The sequence below is a fragment of the Thunnus thynnus genome, chromosome 3 (genome assembly GCF_963924715.1).
Source record: "Thunnus thynnus chromosome 3, fThuThy2.1, whole genome shotgun sequence".
Lineage (NCBI taxonomy): Eukaryota > Metazoa > Chordata > Actinopteri > Scombriformes > Scombridae > Thunnus > Thunnus thynnus.
Window position 1 is genome coordinate 28,580,853 of NC_089519.1, and position 13,672 is coordinate 28,594,524.

Here is a 13,672-nt window from a genome sequence, read left to right on the forward strand (position 1 = left end):
GGACAATTTAATTCATAAAAAAAATTGTAGCCTGGTAATATAATTTGTATGTAGAATATTATTATGAAAAGTACATAGTAACTAATGATGTCAGATGTAGAGGAGTTAAAAAAAAAACCTTTCAAATCTATTGGAGTAAAAGTGTAAAGTAGCATAAAATGGAAATACTTTGGTAAAGCACAAGTAGCAGCACTTGAGTCAATTTACTTTCCACCACTATTTATATGGGTTTAAGTGTGTTAATATCCTGGAAAAATCAGCCGCAGTCCGACATGCCCGTGTGTGTGTACAGTATATATAAATACAAGTGTGTATTTTTACTTTCTCAGGCGGGACGCAGTTCGAAACGTCAGCTGTTTCTGTTTCCTGGAGGCATCGAACGTCACGTGAAAATCAAAACGTGTTCTGTAAGTGTTCAGTCATTCAACCACCACCAGTGTCTATGAGGATGAGGAGGCTGCAATGCACTTAACGTGTGTGTGTTGATATTGTTGTTTTTCAGGTTGCTTTGGAGGTGATTGAGGAACTGTGTTATGAGATGGCGTTACACAGACTGGAGGCTATGGAAGAATACGCCATATTTTTAGTCACCAATCGAGGTGTGTTCATACATGTGTGTAATCTTCTTCCTCATGCACACGCTCTCTCCTTCTCGCTCTCTGTCTCACACGCATTAAACTTTGCATTAGTGCAGGGAAGCAATCACTTTGTCATTGTCAGTGAAGCAGATACACTCACAGATTACATATCAGACTGCTCTCTAGTTGCTGTTCAGAGGCACAGCAGCTCTCACTATAGGTGGCTTTACATGTATTAACAGGTTTCAGGGTTAATAGTTTGTGTTGGATTGCAACATTAATTTTTTTAATATCTGATGCTAGATTCACTAATCCAGTAATTTAGGTTTGTCTTAAAAATGCTTTATCTATTTGTAATAAATCCATGTGTGTGTGTGTGCATCCAGGTCAGAATGTGCGACCTCTGAACAAAAACGAGTACATCTTGGATGTGGCGACAGAGGCGGAGTTAGTCGACACCAACTACAGCTTCTGGTTCAGACGGGTCGTCTGGACTCAACCGCTCAAGTTTGAGAATGAGCTTTGTGTGGCCATGCACTATAACCAGGTACGACAGGTGCTGTTTCACACAGTGTTACTTACATGTGTGTGTTTGTGTATGTAACTGTGTTTGTGTGTGTACATCAGATCCTGCCGGACTACCGTAAAGGACTGTTAAATGTCCTTCCACACGGAAAAGTGAGCGATCAACAGTTCCACCAGATCTCCAAACTGGCAGCTTTGCAGCACAGAGCCAAAGACATCATCTTCATCCCCAGCATGTGAGAAAACAATAACTTTATCAATCATATCATCGCTGGTTTAACACCAGTTCATCACGTTTTTACAGTTGTGTGTGCAGTAGAGCAAACTCTAATCCTAAAAATAAAAAAATGTGATAAAATAAAACAAGAAAAGTGAAAAAAAGAAAAAGGTAAGTCCTTAATACAGTGAGGATTTACCTAAATACATGAAGAAAAATAGATTTGTACATACATACAGTGTATTAAACACACATATACATATACTGTATGCACTTACATAAATACACACATTCACCCACAGAATTCTTCCAGTCTCTTAATGATTTCTATTTGCACAGCACGGCCGTTTAGCCCATTTTGATTAACTACAGTCAACACTGCCTCAAATTTTCTCCACGTTTTTAATTTTCTCCACCAGTCCTCCCCATTTGTCTTTACTTGTGTTTCCCTTTTGCCTCCAGTTTCTCGTAATTACACTTAAAGGACGGGTTCACAATTTTTCAAGTCTGTCTTAAAACACTAGTTAGGTGCCCAAATGAACATTTTTCTTGCCTTAATCATTCCTCCTCTTCATACTGACCATCAAAGGATCCCTTCATAATGTACTGACAATGTAAGTGATGAGGCCAAAGCCTGCAGCCTTCAATCTGTGCAAAGATTTATTTAAAGGTTTATCTGAAGCTAATATGAAGCTTCAACCATCCAACTTAGTCAAATCAAGTAGATATCTTTCAGCGTTACAGTGTTTTTAGTGCAAAGTCCCTCTTTTTGTTACTATACTTCCACCACAGCTCAACAGGGACACACAAAGAGGGAATCTGATGCTAAAAGGACTGTAAATGTGGCAGATATACGCTTGATATGACTAACTCAGACTGCTGAAGCTTCATATAACCTTTAAATGCATTGCACAGATTTTGGCCTCCATCACTTACATTGAAAGCACATTTGAAGATCTTTTAATAGCCAGTATAAACAGGAGGGATGATTACAGCAAGAAAAACCTCTTTCAATGTTCATACAGACACCTGACAGACTTGAAAAATCGTGAACCTATCCTTTAAAGCAGTTGTTCTCAATATTCTCAGTAAATATAATTTTATTCCATTATCCATCCATTATTTCAGGATGAATTAAACAAAATCAATTCCAGTTTCATAACTTATTTCTCTTTTAACACCAATCCAATATGATTTAAATATTTCACATGTCCAAAATATATTGGTGAAATGAGCATAGTTTTTTCCTCTGTGGATGTTTTTCTAAACTCAGACAACATGACAACAAATCAAGACCAAGACAGCTGCACTGGAGCTTCAGTGAGCTTTAGATTTACCAATTAGCTCTGAAGTTCAACATTCAGGGACAAGCTTGTTGTTGAAAAGACCAGAATCCAGTTCACTCACTAATAGTTATATTTAAGGAGCAAGAGTCTCTTATCTTTCTCTACTGGTAAAACTCTGTTGTCGTTTCTTGCTCTTACTGTTGTTATCACTCCCTCTTTCCTCCCACACACATAGAGCCGACAGACTTACGGAACAGCTCACTGAGTTGTGGAAAATCATTTTGAGAAAAGTTGGAAATCACTGAGTGAAGCAGACTTCTGTTTATCTGAGACTCTGTTTCTGCTCCCCCCTCCTCCTCTCTCCCCCCAGACATGAACTGTCAGAGTATATCGCCACACCTCTGTTCAAAAAGCAGCCACCGCAGCAGTGGGTTACCATGGTGACACAGCACATGCAGCAAGTGCAGACCCTGAGCCCACACCAGGCCAGAGCACAGTTTCTGGGTAAGATCCCTTTTCATATATAGGGGGAAGCACTTCAGGTAATAACTATGATTTTGACTAAACTGGTCAGTTTTGAGATATAATTATATTTTCTCTACATGTGTAACAACTGCAACTTCTACAAGTGGACGATATGGATAAAATCCTGTATCAGTACATGTAATTTTAAATCTTGACATTGATAGATATTGTGATTCGATATATTTTCAGGAAAATAATTTAATTTCCTGTTTGAAATTTCAGGAAAAAGCTGAATGTAGATAAATTATCTAGACAGTAATGGGAGTTTTTGGCTCATCAAGCAAATTAAATACCTGACAAATCAAAGTATAATATAGTCATGAAACGTTCCTGTTCATTGATTCACAAATTTGCCCACAATAGCCCAATTCAACAACAAATATTAAAGGAATAGTTACCATAATATAAGCTGTAAAGCAAGATCTCTGCTGGTCGGCAAATGTATATTGTGTCACAGTATTTATTATCGTATTGCCCAACCCTAACACCTTCTTAAATTAAACAAAACATACCTCAAGAACAACTAAGTAAAGGCCTTGTATACAAACAATACAATATAGTCACCAGATTTCACATATAATTTGAAAATTGGAGAAAAGCTTTTGCACATATTTTTGGTGAGATATTTATTACAAAACAGTTGGTTCAGATTTTATGATATGTCATATGTCTTTATGATATTCTGTATTAAGCTGAACTCCAGGTCCTCGTACTCGCTTGTTCTGCAGCTTTCAACTGTATCACAGAGTCCTCATCAGCAGATGTAGTTGGTTCATTGACATCTAACTGTAGATGTTCAAACTTTCCATGATACTGAGCCTCTTTAGGACTTCTAATCCATGTTGACTTCACTTGTTCTGGGGCTTTTGACCTTATAACATGGTCCTCCTCACCAGATTCAATCTGCAGCTACCAGCAGGCCCTGTATCCTGGAATTCGTTCGATTGTTCTGAAGGCCGGAAATGCTTTAACTGATGTGTACATTTGCACTTTTTAAGGATATTGTCATAATACAGAGATTATTTACAGTAGTTCAGCAAGAGCACTCCGGTGTTTTAGTTTTGCACTTCCATTATGACAGACATTAAACAAAGGAAAACACTCAAACTCAAAGCAGCAGAGGCAAAGATTTCTTGACTTTGAGTTCCTAGTTGAGGTCAAGTCTCAGAGACACTGGATCCTACATTTCCCATAATGCAGCGTTTTTCACTAGACCCTTGTGCCTGCCTGGTAAACGCCCAAGTTTTTTTTAAACTCCATGCCCTCAGTTTGTAACGCAGACTGCCTGTCTCCAAACCCAAGCTAGAGATAACTCTGATGACACAGCAGGGTAATTGTGTTTTGACTCAACAAAGCTCCTTCAGATCCACAGAAAACATTATACAACTGTCTTCACACATTGTGCAGTTATCCTCATGATGAGGAAACTGAACCTGACATGTAAAAGTTTGAGAGTCCCCTCTGATAATGTCAGGGTTTTTCTATTTCCTATTCATGCAACTCCTTCTCTCTAATAATAAAAAAGTGACAATATGTGCTCAGTCTTGTTAAATTGTGTGTGTGTGTGTGTGTGTGTGTGTGTGTGTGTGTGTGTGTGTGTGCAGGGTTGGTCAGCGCATTCCCCATGTTCGGCTCGTCGTTCTTCTACATCCACAGCAGCAGCTCCACCACCTTCTACGCCCCCTGTATTGTTGCTGTCAATCAACATGGTCTCCACTTCTTGCACAAAAATACACACGTAAGTAACGACACAGACATTCACAAGGCTCCGATATGCTGATCGTGACTGAAACATGAACCCACAACTAGAGTCACATATGTTCTTTAGTGGGCACTAGTGTGTTAAAATGTGTAGTCTCTGTGGTGCAGGAACTAATGACAGTGGTCCCCCTGGTGGAGGTGCAATCCAGCCGCACTCAGAGGCCCACCGCTGGAACGAGTTACCCGTACGTAGACCTCACCCTGGGGGACATGAACACACAGCGGGTCATTCAGCTGCAGCTTGAGCAGGTATTGTGTAAACACAGACATGGACACACTTCAGAGATCATTTGTCAGTGCTACTGTTGCGGTCTTCACGCTCATGCTGGTGGCGTTTGTCCGCAGGGCCTGGAGTTGTGTCGAGTCATCGCCATGCAGGTGGAAAACATGATGTCGGTGCGGGAGAAGAGGCTCACCCTGCCTCCGAGCGAAATCACCATGTTATAACACATGCTAAATGACAAACAATCACGCACACACACTTGTATGAACACATTCAGACACACATGTAAAGAAAACCCTAAATTAATAGCCTACCTCTTCTTACCTCCGGGTGTTTGTTGTGTGTAGCTCTCACACACACACACACACACACACACACACACACACACGCACTAATATAATATGTGAATGCATACACGTACCTCTGTTAATTAATTGTTATACTGCAATAACTGAACACAGTGCAGCCCGGAGACAAATACAAGTCAACGTTAATTGAGATTTCGTTTCAGGTTGACATTTATTAATATTTGCACTTGCTGCTGTAGTTTTAATTGTTGAAACATTGAAGATGTTTTATTTGTATAGAAGCTGTTAATGAACAGTGAGGGAGCTTCGCAGGCCTGTGCCCAAGTTTTATAACTGATGAGCAACATGTTTTTTTATTTTTTTATTTATACTGTTGACTGTTAAACTTGACATGTTACTGTAAACTATTATCATTTTCAACAAATGTTCATGCACCAATGTGGTTATTTTGTAAAGAATATTTTATCAAAATAAAGAGCACTTCATCACTTATTTGTCAAAATGATTCAAAGATGATAAACTTGTTTGGGATCCACAAGTATCGGTATAAAATGACAGAACTAAATGTTTTTATAGTTTCAACAATAAAATAAAAATCAACAAGACATTTAATTTAGTACAAAGTGTGAAAGTAGTGAAAGTAACAATTATTTTCATTATTGATCTTTTTTGTCAATTAATCGATTAATTGCTTAATCTAAAAAAAAAAAGACTGAAAATATTGAAAAATGCTGGAGTTTTAAAGATTTGCAGATTAAGCATCTGCAACTTTTTTTATTATAAAATAATCCATAAAAATGAAGTTCTTGTAGCTTGTCAGACTGCTGGTTTTCTTCATCGTCTGTGATATTTAACTGGATATCTTTGGATTTTGTGTTGTTGGTCAGACAAAAATGCATGAATGTGTCAACTTGGGTTTGGGGAAATTGTGATTGGCACTTTTTTATGACTCATGAATCTATAGATTAAAATCCCCTAAAAAATGGGCCAATCTGGGCTTAAATAAACATCTTCAAATTGCTTGTTTTGTCTGATCAACAGTCCAACACTCAAAAGTATTAAATTATATAAAAACAGAAAAACAGCAAATCCTCACATGTTAATAACTTTTTGCTTGATAAATGACTTAAAATTAGATTAGATAAGCAAACTGAAAATTATTTCAGTTAATCGACTAATCAGTTGATCGACTCATCAAAATCTCAATATGTAGGCACAGTAATAAATAATAATAAAAGTACTACAAATATTTCAGTGTACAACAGCTGGACCAAATAGTGGGTGGGTTATGGAGAGAAAATAGTGCATTATTATTGGCAACATTACTAATATGTGTTTTATAATATTTACAAATCCTTCCTCTTTTCAAGGAAAAATAGCACAAAAGAAATCTGTGTGTCTGTGTGGGTTTGTATCTACAGGATGAGACATTCACCAGTACTCACAACATATCTGGCGGTAAATTTATGCATCGATTTATTTTTTCTTAAATGTGCACAAATATTCAGATGTTTTTTTTTCACTTCATGAAACCTTGATTACATTTGCAAATCTTATAAAACATGTATAAATAATATTTGCTCTATTCATCTCCATAGTGGGGAGATATTCATAAAATAAATACATTTTTTTTGCTTTTAATATGTTTTTTTTATAGACAATAGAAGGCTGTTTTCACTTTCATCTGCTGAAAGTGGAAAGTTCCTCTGTGCTCATTCAAAATCCAATTTTAAGGGGCCTCCGATCATGATTTGTGACATCACAAATAGTTTGGATGCCAGTCCTGGTCCGGTATGCAACTGACACAAGTGTGTTGAAACGTGGAGCCTCCAGTGCATTGAAAATGGACTTGTGGAGTGAAGTGGGAGACATTTTGTGTCCAACAGTTAAACTTCTGAAATGAAATACAGTAACCAGTCAAAGTTTGGACACCATCATTCAAGTGAATGTCCAAACTTTTGAATTGTACTGTATATTTGTATATTCATGGTTTCTGGAATTTTAAATGAGGGAGAAGGAGTAGATGTAATTTTAAGGATTTTAACAAGATAATTGAGCTTTTGTTTGTGGAAAAAACATATCAGACACAAATTATTATTCAAAGTAGAGTATTTTATATAAATCTTAAAACATGGCTGGAGGAGCTCTTTAAGTATCCTTATAATAGTAATAATAATAATAATAAGTATAATAATAATAATAAATTTTATTTATGGAGTGCTTTTCAGGATACTCAAATACGTTTACATAAGTGAAAAGGATCATAAAAATGTTTTGTTTGATTTGATGTTTTGACAGTTTTGATTAGTGTTTTGAACAAATCACAGACAAATCAGTGCAGTCTTGTTATCATTATTATTTTTATTTTAATATTAAGACATCAACACTGTGAACAACATTATAATAAACATCAACAAATCCATTTAAACACATATTTAAAGTAGGTAAATAAAAGGTTAGTGGGACTAAATTAGCAGGAGGATCCCAAAATGGATTCTCCAGGCCACGTGACAGTCTCTCCCCAAACTGGCAGGTCGCCACTGAGCATGCGCAGATCTCGGACAGGTTACACGAGTTTATTTTCAGCCCTTTTCTTGGAGACGGGTCGTGGTGGTTTTGTAAACTGAGCGCAGTTACTTTGAACGAGTATGACAATGTTTTTCCTGGACTCTCGGACCTAAGCGGAAACGTCTCCGGAGCCCCGAGGTTTGTTATTTCGCGGTGACATGTGAAATGTTGCTGCGCGGTTTGTCGGTATTTCCAGGCGGCGACGGACAGACCAAGCCAGGCTAGTGACGCTAACTAGCAGCTCGGCTAGCTACCGTTAGCCTCTCCGCTGGCTGAGCGTGTTGTTGTGTCGACGCAGCTTTTATATCACAGCTCCGTTTGTTTATAAGCGAACATAACCGCCCGGGAATAACGACTGCCGCTTGTTTGGTTTGGCACCACAGCGCTGTTTCAATGCGCAGCTGCAAATAGCTAATGTTAGCCACTTCTGAACGCTGGACACTGCTGTGAGTGAGTGAGAGAGGGCCCCCTGATACTGCTGATATCCATCATTAAAGACTCGTTTTGACGTCTAGTCCGTTCACATTAACTAGACACATTTAAACCGGTGCTGAAATGCAGCGCTGATACATGTTTTCTGTTAGCTAGGAGCTCAACCACACACGTCGTTTTGTTTTGGCTGACATGGCAGCCAGCGGATACTCTGACCTGAGGGAGAAGCTGAAATCCATGACTCCACACAGAGACGAGTACAAGAATAAATACGTGGACGGCACGAGTAACGGCAGCGGGAAAGGTGGAAAACGCAAGTATCGGGAGTCCGACGATGACGACTGTGAGCACAGCGATGACAGCTCGGAGCTCCGGGAGCAGGAGGCCGACCGGGTGAAGAGCAGCATCCTGCAGAAGAACATCTTCACCCCGGAGGAGTGCGCCCGCATCGAGGAGAAGATCGACGAGGTGGTCACCAGTGGAGAGGCTGGACTGTACCGTGAGCACACTGTGGACAGGGCGCCCCTCCGCAACAAGTACTTCTTTGGGGAGGGGTACACTTATGGAGCCCAGCTGGAGAAGCGTGGACCGGGCCAGGAGCGGCTGTACCGTAAAGGAGAGGTGGATGAGATTCCGAGCTGGGTGCACGAGCTGGTGATCAAGCGGCTGGTGTCCAGTGGAGTGATCCCAGAAGGGTTTGTAAACAGTGCAGTCATCAATGATTATCAACCAGGTGGCTGCATTGTGTCACATGTGGATCCTCTGCACATCTTTGCACGGCCCATCGTCTCAGTGTCCTTCTTCAGTGACAGCGCTCTCTGCTTCGGCTGCCGCTTCCAGTTCAAGCCCATCCGGGTGTCAGAGCCGGTGTTTGTCCTGCCTGTGAGGAGAGGGAGTGTCACAGTACTCAGGTGACTGCCTGTATTTGCTGTCATGCATTGATTGAGTTATTGTTTTGAGAGATGAAGTTGTTGTTAACACATCTCTCTTTCTCAGTGGCTACGCAGCAGATGACATCACTCATTGCATCCGCCCCCAGGACATTAAAGAGAGGCGTGCAGTTATCATCCTTAGGAAGTGAGTCAACAGACAATCAGTAAGGAAACTATAATCTTCAATGAAAGCTTGTCTTGATTCATGTGTTTCTTGCTCCTTCCTGTTTGCCAGGACTAGACCTGACGCTCCCCGACTGGACAGCGCTTTAAGCTCGTCTCCTGCAGAGAGACCGGCTCCTCTGAAAGCCAAACGCTCTCATCGCAAAGCAGACCCTGATGCCGCTCACAGGTATACACTGCCACATACAGACACACTAGAGGTGTTCATGACGTGTGGAAAACCTACCCAATGTAAATAAAATACATTTAAAGAAACAGACCCAATTTAAAAGGGAACCGGTCCGAAACGGGTATGAAAATAGTTGAACCTGATCCAAAAGTCAAGCCAGACACATACAGGGTTTTCTGCAGTGTTTTAAAGTTAACAAGCAGCTGTGGTAAAAATAATACACTTACATGTCTTTTTTTTTCCCTGCGCTATCACGTTCACACTCTGTATCACTACTGTTGACCTGGTTATCACCTTGACAAAAGATGAAATGTTTGCTGCCCTGATATCTTTCCAGAGCAGTAAAATCCTTCCTCATAACATTGTAATGCTGATAAGCCTTCAAACTCGTGGATTTATCACTCTAGTCGTGCTTCCTGGATCATATTTCATAGTCACAATGCCCACTTAAAACATGTTGACATACAGACCTCAGACCCACAGCAATACAATGGCTCACAATTAGACTGAATATAACTTGGACACAGCCCAGTTAGGGTCTCTCGCTACAAACCTTAAAGCTCCGTGAAGACCTCTATGGCGGCGTACAGACCGACATCAGCCCTCTCATTCATTTGAATGGGGGCAGTGCATTGACGTAGCGGAGATGCCAACGCTGAGAGCTCCAGCAAAACAACGCACGTCGTCCAGAAAAAAGTTGAACCAGGCTCAACTTTTACTGCAACACAATGCAATGTCACACCGGCAAGGCGCTGACTTGGCCAATCATATGCATGCAAACACACATTCCCGGTGGATTACATTGTATAACATGAACACTGTGTTTCTGCTGTTTATCCCGCCATCATTTAAACAAAAGATAAAACCGTTGCAGCCGTGATAACTTTGCAGGGGTTATTGCAGAAGTGATTAGCGAGCACTGCTTACACGCAGGTCGCAAATGGTGCCAGTGACTCAAAAGTGATTGTCACACACAAATTGCAGATAAATTTATGAGCCATACAGTCCTCTCACATGCCCATGCATGTGTCGCAAGTATGGCGTTTCTTTTGAGTAGTTAAACTTGTCAAAATTAACACCAGCATTGTTTTTATGCAGGGCTGTTTTCAGTCTGAATGCAGCCTAAGACCCATTCATGCAAAGGAGATAGTGTCTACACAGGCTGCGTAGTGAAAGCAGCAGCTCTGGTCCTCCATCTATGTCAACTCAGGGTGCATTCAGGTACAATACTGAGTGTAGGTCACTCGTCTTTTAGCAGTGCTCGGAGCCCAATACACAATAACTGTAGCTGTGCACATAGATTTGAAGGAAGCAGACTTGAGGGACTTCTTATTGCAGTTGTGTGTAAAAGTGCGAGTGTAAAGTGTAAAGGGAACCGTCAGGCAGCCTGTGTAGACAGCTGCATTGTTTACAATAGAACCGTATCTGTTCACACTAGAGCTGCAACTAACGATTATTGTGATTATTGATTTAATTACCCAATTATTTGCTCGACTAATCAACTAATTGTTTGGTCTATAAAATGTCAAAAGACTAAAAAAAAAAAAAAAAGTACATTACAGTTTCTTACAGCCCAAGATGACATCAATAAATGTCTTGTTTTGTCCAACCAAAAGTCCAAAACCAAAGATATTCAGAGTATTATAATGTAAGACAGAGAAGCTCTAAATCCTCAAATTTGAGAACCTGAAACCATCAAATATTTGGCATTTCTGACCTAAATGACTAATCAATTATCAAAATAGTTGCCAATTCATTTTCTGACGATTGACTAATTGTTGCTGCTCTAGTTCACACACAAGCGTGCGTGAGTCAGCTGATAAACACAGCTGAAACGCCTCCTGTGTCGACATTTGAGCAGGTGTCTCATAAATAGTAAAATAACGAGGTATCGTACAATCAACCAGCATGTGATTAATGATAATAAAAAACTGATGTGGCTTCTCTCTCTTTCCCCTCCTCCAGGCCGAGGGTTCTAGAGATGGACAAAGAAGAGAACAGACATCCGTCAATTTCCCGCCAACGTCGTCACAGCATCAGCTCAGAGAACTACTGGAACCGAGGACAGGATTACGACAAACATCGGGAGAGTTCAGGACGTAAAGTCAAAATGAGACGTCATTGAGAACTTTTCACACACACGTGTACACATATAAATATACCATTTCTTTTATGTAATTCAATATTGTATCATCCATCATTTTTTTTCGCTCCAGTTTTAGTCTGGCACAAGGAGCAGGTCGTCTGCATTTTGATTTGAGTCTGAATCAGTTTGAGTGTATATTTGTTTCTGGCAGACGAAGCTGGCGTCTCTGCTGCACATTAAAGATCCTCGAGTTACTTATTCCAGTTAAGCTCTGTTGTTAAACTGTTCAATTACCTTGAATTAAACATTTATTGTTTCTATGTTCATAGATACTTCAAAATGGCATGTATTTTTTGTAACCAAGATGTACAGACCTTAAGAGCTAAAAGAAAGATGTATGTATGGACTTGTACAAAAGGAAAGATGAGCTGTAATCTAACTTGTTATAATGTACAATACGTTTGTATAGTCTTTGATTGGGGGAACTTTTATGCAGAAAGACACCTTTAGTTTTTTCACACCTACATTTCTGATCCAAACCTTTACTGTGCCATCGCAGATCTTTGCTGTTTGTTCATGTTCGCCTCCCTATCGCAGTTTATGTTGCAACAACCGGCAGATGTGCGGCCATGCTTTCTGTGCTATGGTTTGATTCAGCCGTGTTGCTCATCTAGGTTGAGGTCACAAAATGGTGTATCAACTAAACTGATGCGTTACGGAGTGATGAAAAAAAAACTCAGGCCTTGTTTTACACTCCCGTTTCAGTCTATAAAGTTGCTTTACCTGAGTGACAGGCCATGTTATTGCTGTTCTGTATTAAATCTAATTTTTCCTCCTTTAAATTGACATTTGGGTCAGTTTGAAACTTAATTTTGAGCAAAATCACTCCTATTGTGTCTTGTTTAATTTGGGTCTTAATTTCCAGAGAAGAAACTCAATTTCCACATGCATTTGTCCTTGCGTTTGCTAAGTCAACACATAAATTAGTTTTCTTGCTTCCTGTCAGCCACAGTTGGCAGAGGTACATGTTAGCTGACTGCTATGTTAGTCTGGAATTACACATGAACAAAAATAACCTTGGTTCAGAGAAGAAATTACTTTCTAAAGACAGTGTAATTGAAGATGAAGTTTGCTGTTTTCTGAGGGTCTGCTAGAGTTGTTAGCAGTGATCTTTAACATGTCACTAAAAGTTAAATATAAGGGCTGACATTGGAGTCTGAAAGAGGCAAAAATCCTGGAGTTCTTCTGACAGTGAATGGGACACTTAACTTTGTGGACACAGTGGTAGCAAATGAGGTGGTTTCATGGGATTCAGTGGTCACATTTTCTGGCTAAAAAAAGGCGCCGGCTGGATGAAATAAAGCTGAAATTGTTTCCACAGAGTTGGCCTGCCATTCATTAAAGCAGCGTTGTCCCTCAGTCAAGCTGGCTGCTCAAGCACCAGGACAGGGAACAACAAACTGGAGTGTGCCTTTGATTGCCAGGAAGAGCTGTGTTTACTTTCACGTTAATTAAGGAGCCAATCAGGTTTTCTGACCATCATAAATATCTTTAAAAAAGAAGGCAATGACTTCACCTGAACAGCATAACTTGTTTGCAGTATGAGGCATTTTTTGGACATGTTTTTGACAAGTTATAAAGGAGAAAGCAATTGATTGGCCACAGTATCAGATTTGTTTCTAGGTTTTATCTTAATTTACTACTTAAATACATTTTCCAATAAATTATCTCATTTGAGAAACAAGAATCCAACAACAACTCGAAAACATCTGAAACAAAGACAGTATACGATTCCATGTTTTGTCCCCTGAATCACTGCGTTCAGGGTTCTTCGCCCACCCTGGTAGGAATGATTCCTGAGAGGGTTTCACAACTACAG

The 13,672-nt window shown here is 39.9% G+C and overlaps 2 protein-coding genes across 4 annotated transcripts in view; both read left to right on the forward strand.

Annotated features, from left to right (window-relative positions):
* Positions 1 to 5,898, forward strand: part of myo15ab (myosin XVAb) — a 52,920-nt gene extending 47,022 nt beyond the window's left edge. The window contains exons 69-76 of the mRNA XM_067585172.1: positions 330 to 407; positions 503 to 599; positions 965 to 1,125; positions 1,206 to 1,339; positions 2,977 to 3,110; positions 4,736 to 4,869; positions 5,001 to 5,141; positions 5,238 to 5,898. Coding sequence (XP_067441273.1) covers positions 330 to 407; positions 503 to 599; positions 965 to 1,125; positions 1,206 to 1,339; positions 2,977 to 3,110; positions 4,736 to 4,869; positions 5,001 to 5,141; positions 5,238 to 5,339 — 981 coding nt within the window. The 3' untranslated portion in view covers positions 5,340 to 5,898. The remainder of the gene's footprint in view (positions 1 to 329; positions 408 to 502; positions 600 to 964; positions 1,126 to 1,205; positions 1,340 to 2,976; positions 3,111 to 4,735; positions 4,870 to 5,000; positions 5,142 to 5,237) is intronic.
* Positions 5,899 to 7,960: 2,062 nt separating this feature from the next.
* On the forward strand, positions 7,961 to 13,175 carry alkbh5 (alkB homolog 5, RNA demethylase). 3 transcript variants are annotated; one of them, XM_067585174.1, is made up of 5 exons: positions 7,961 to 8,129; positions 8,576 to 9,334; positions 9,420 to 9,500; positions 9,591 to 9,707; positions 11,673 to 13,175. In XM_067585174.1, exons 2-5 carry the CDS (start codon positions 8,616 to 8,618, stop codon positions 11,830 to 11,832), a joined length of 1,077 nt encoding a protein of 358 aa, XP_067441275.1. In that variant the 5' UTR covers positions 7,961 to 8,129; positions 8,576 to 8,615; the 3' UTR covers positions 11,833 to 13,175. The 3 variants fall into 3 exon arrangements, with proteins under 3 accessions (XP_067441275.1, XP_067441276.1, XP_067441274.1); XM_067585175.1 differs by having other exon boundaries at positions 8,580 to 9,334; XM_067585173.1 differs by having other exon boundaries at positions 7,961 to 9,334.
* Positions 13,176 to 13,672: the final 497 nt, after the last annotated feature.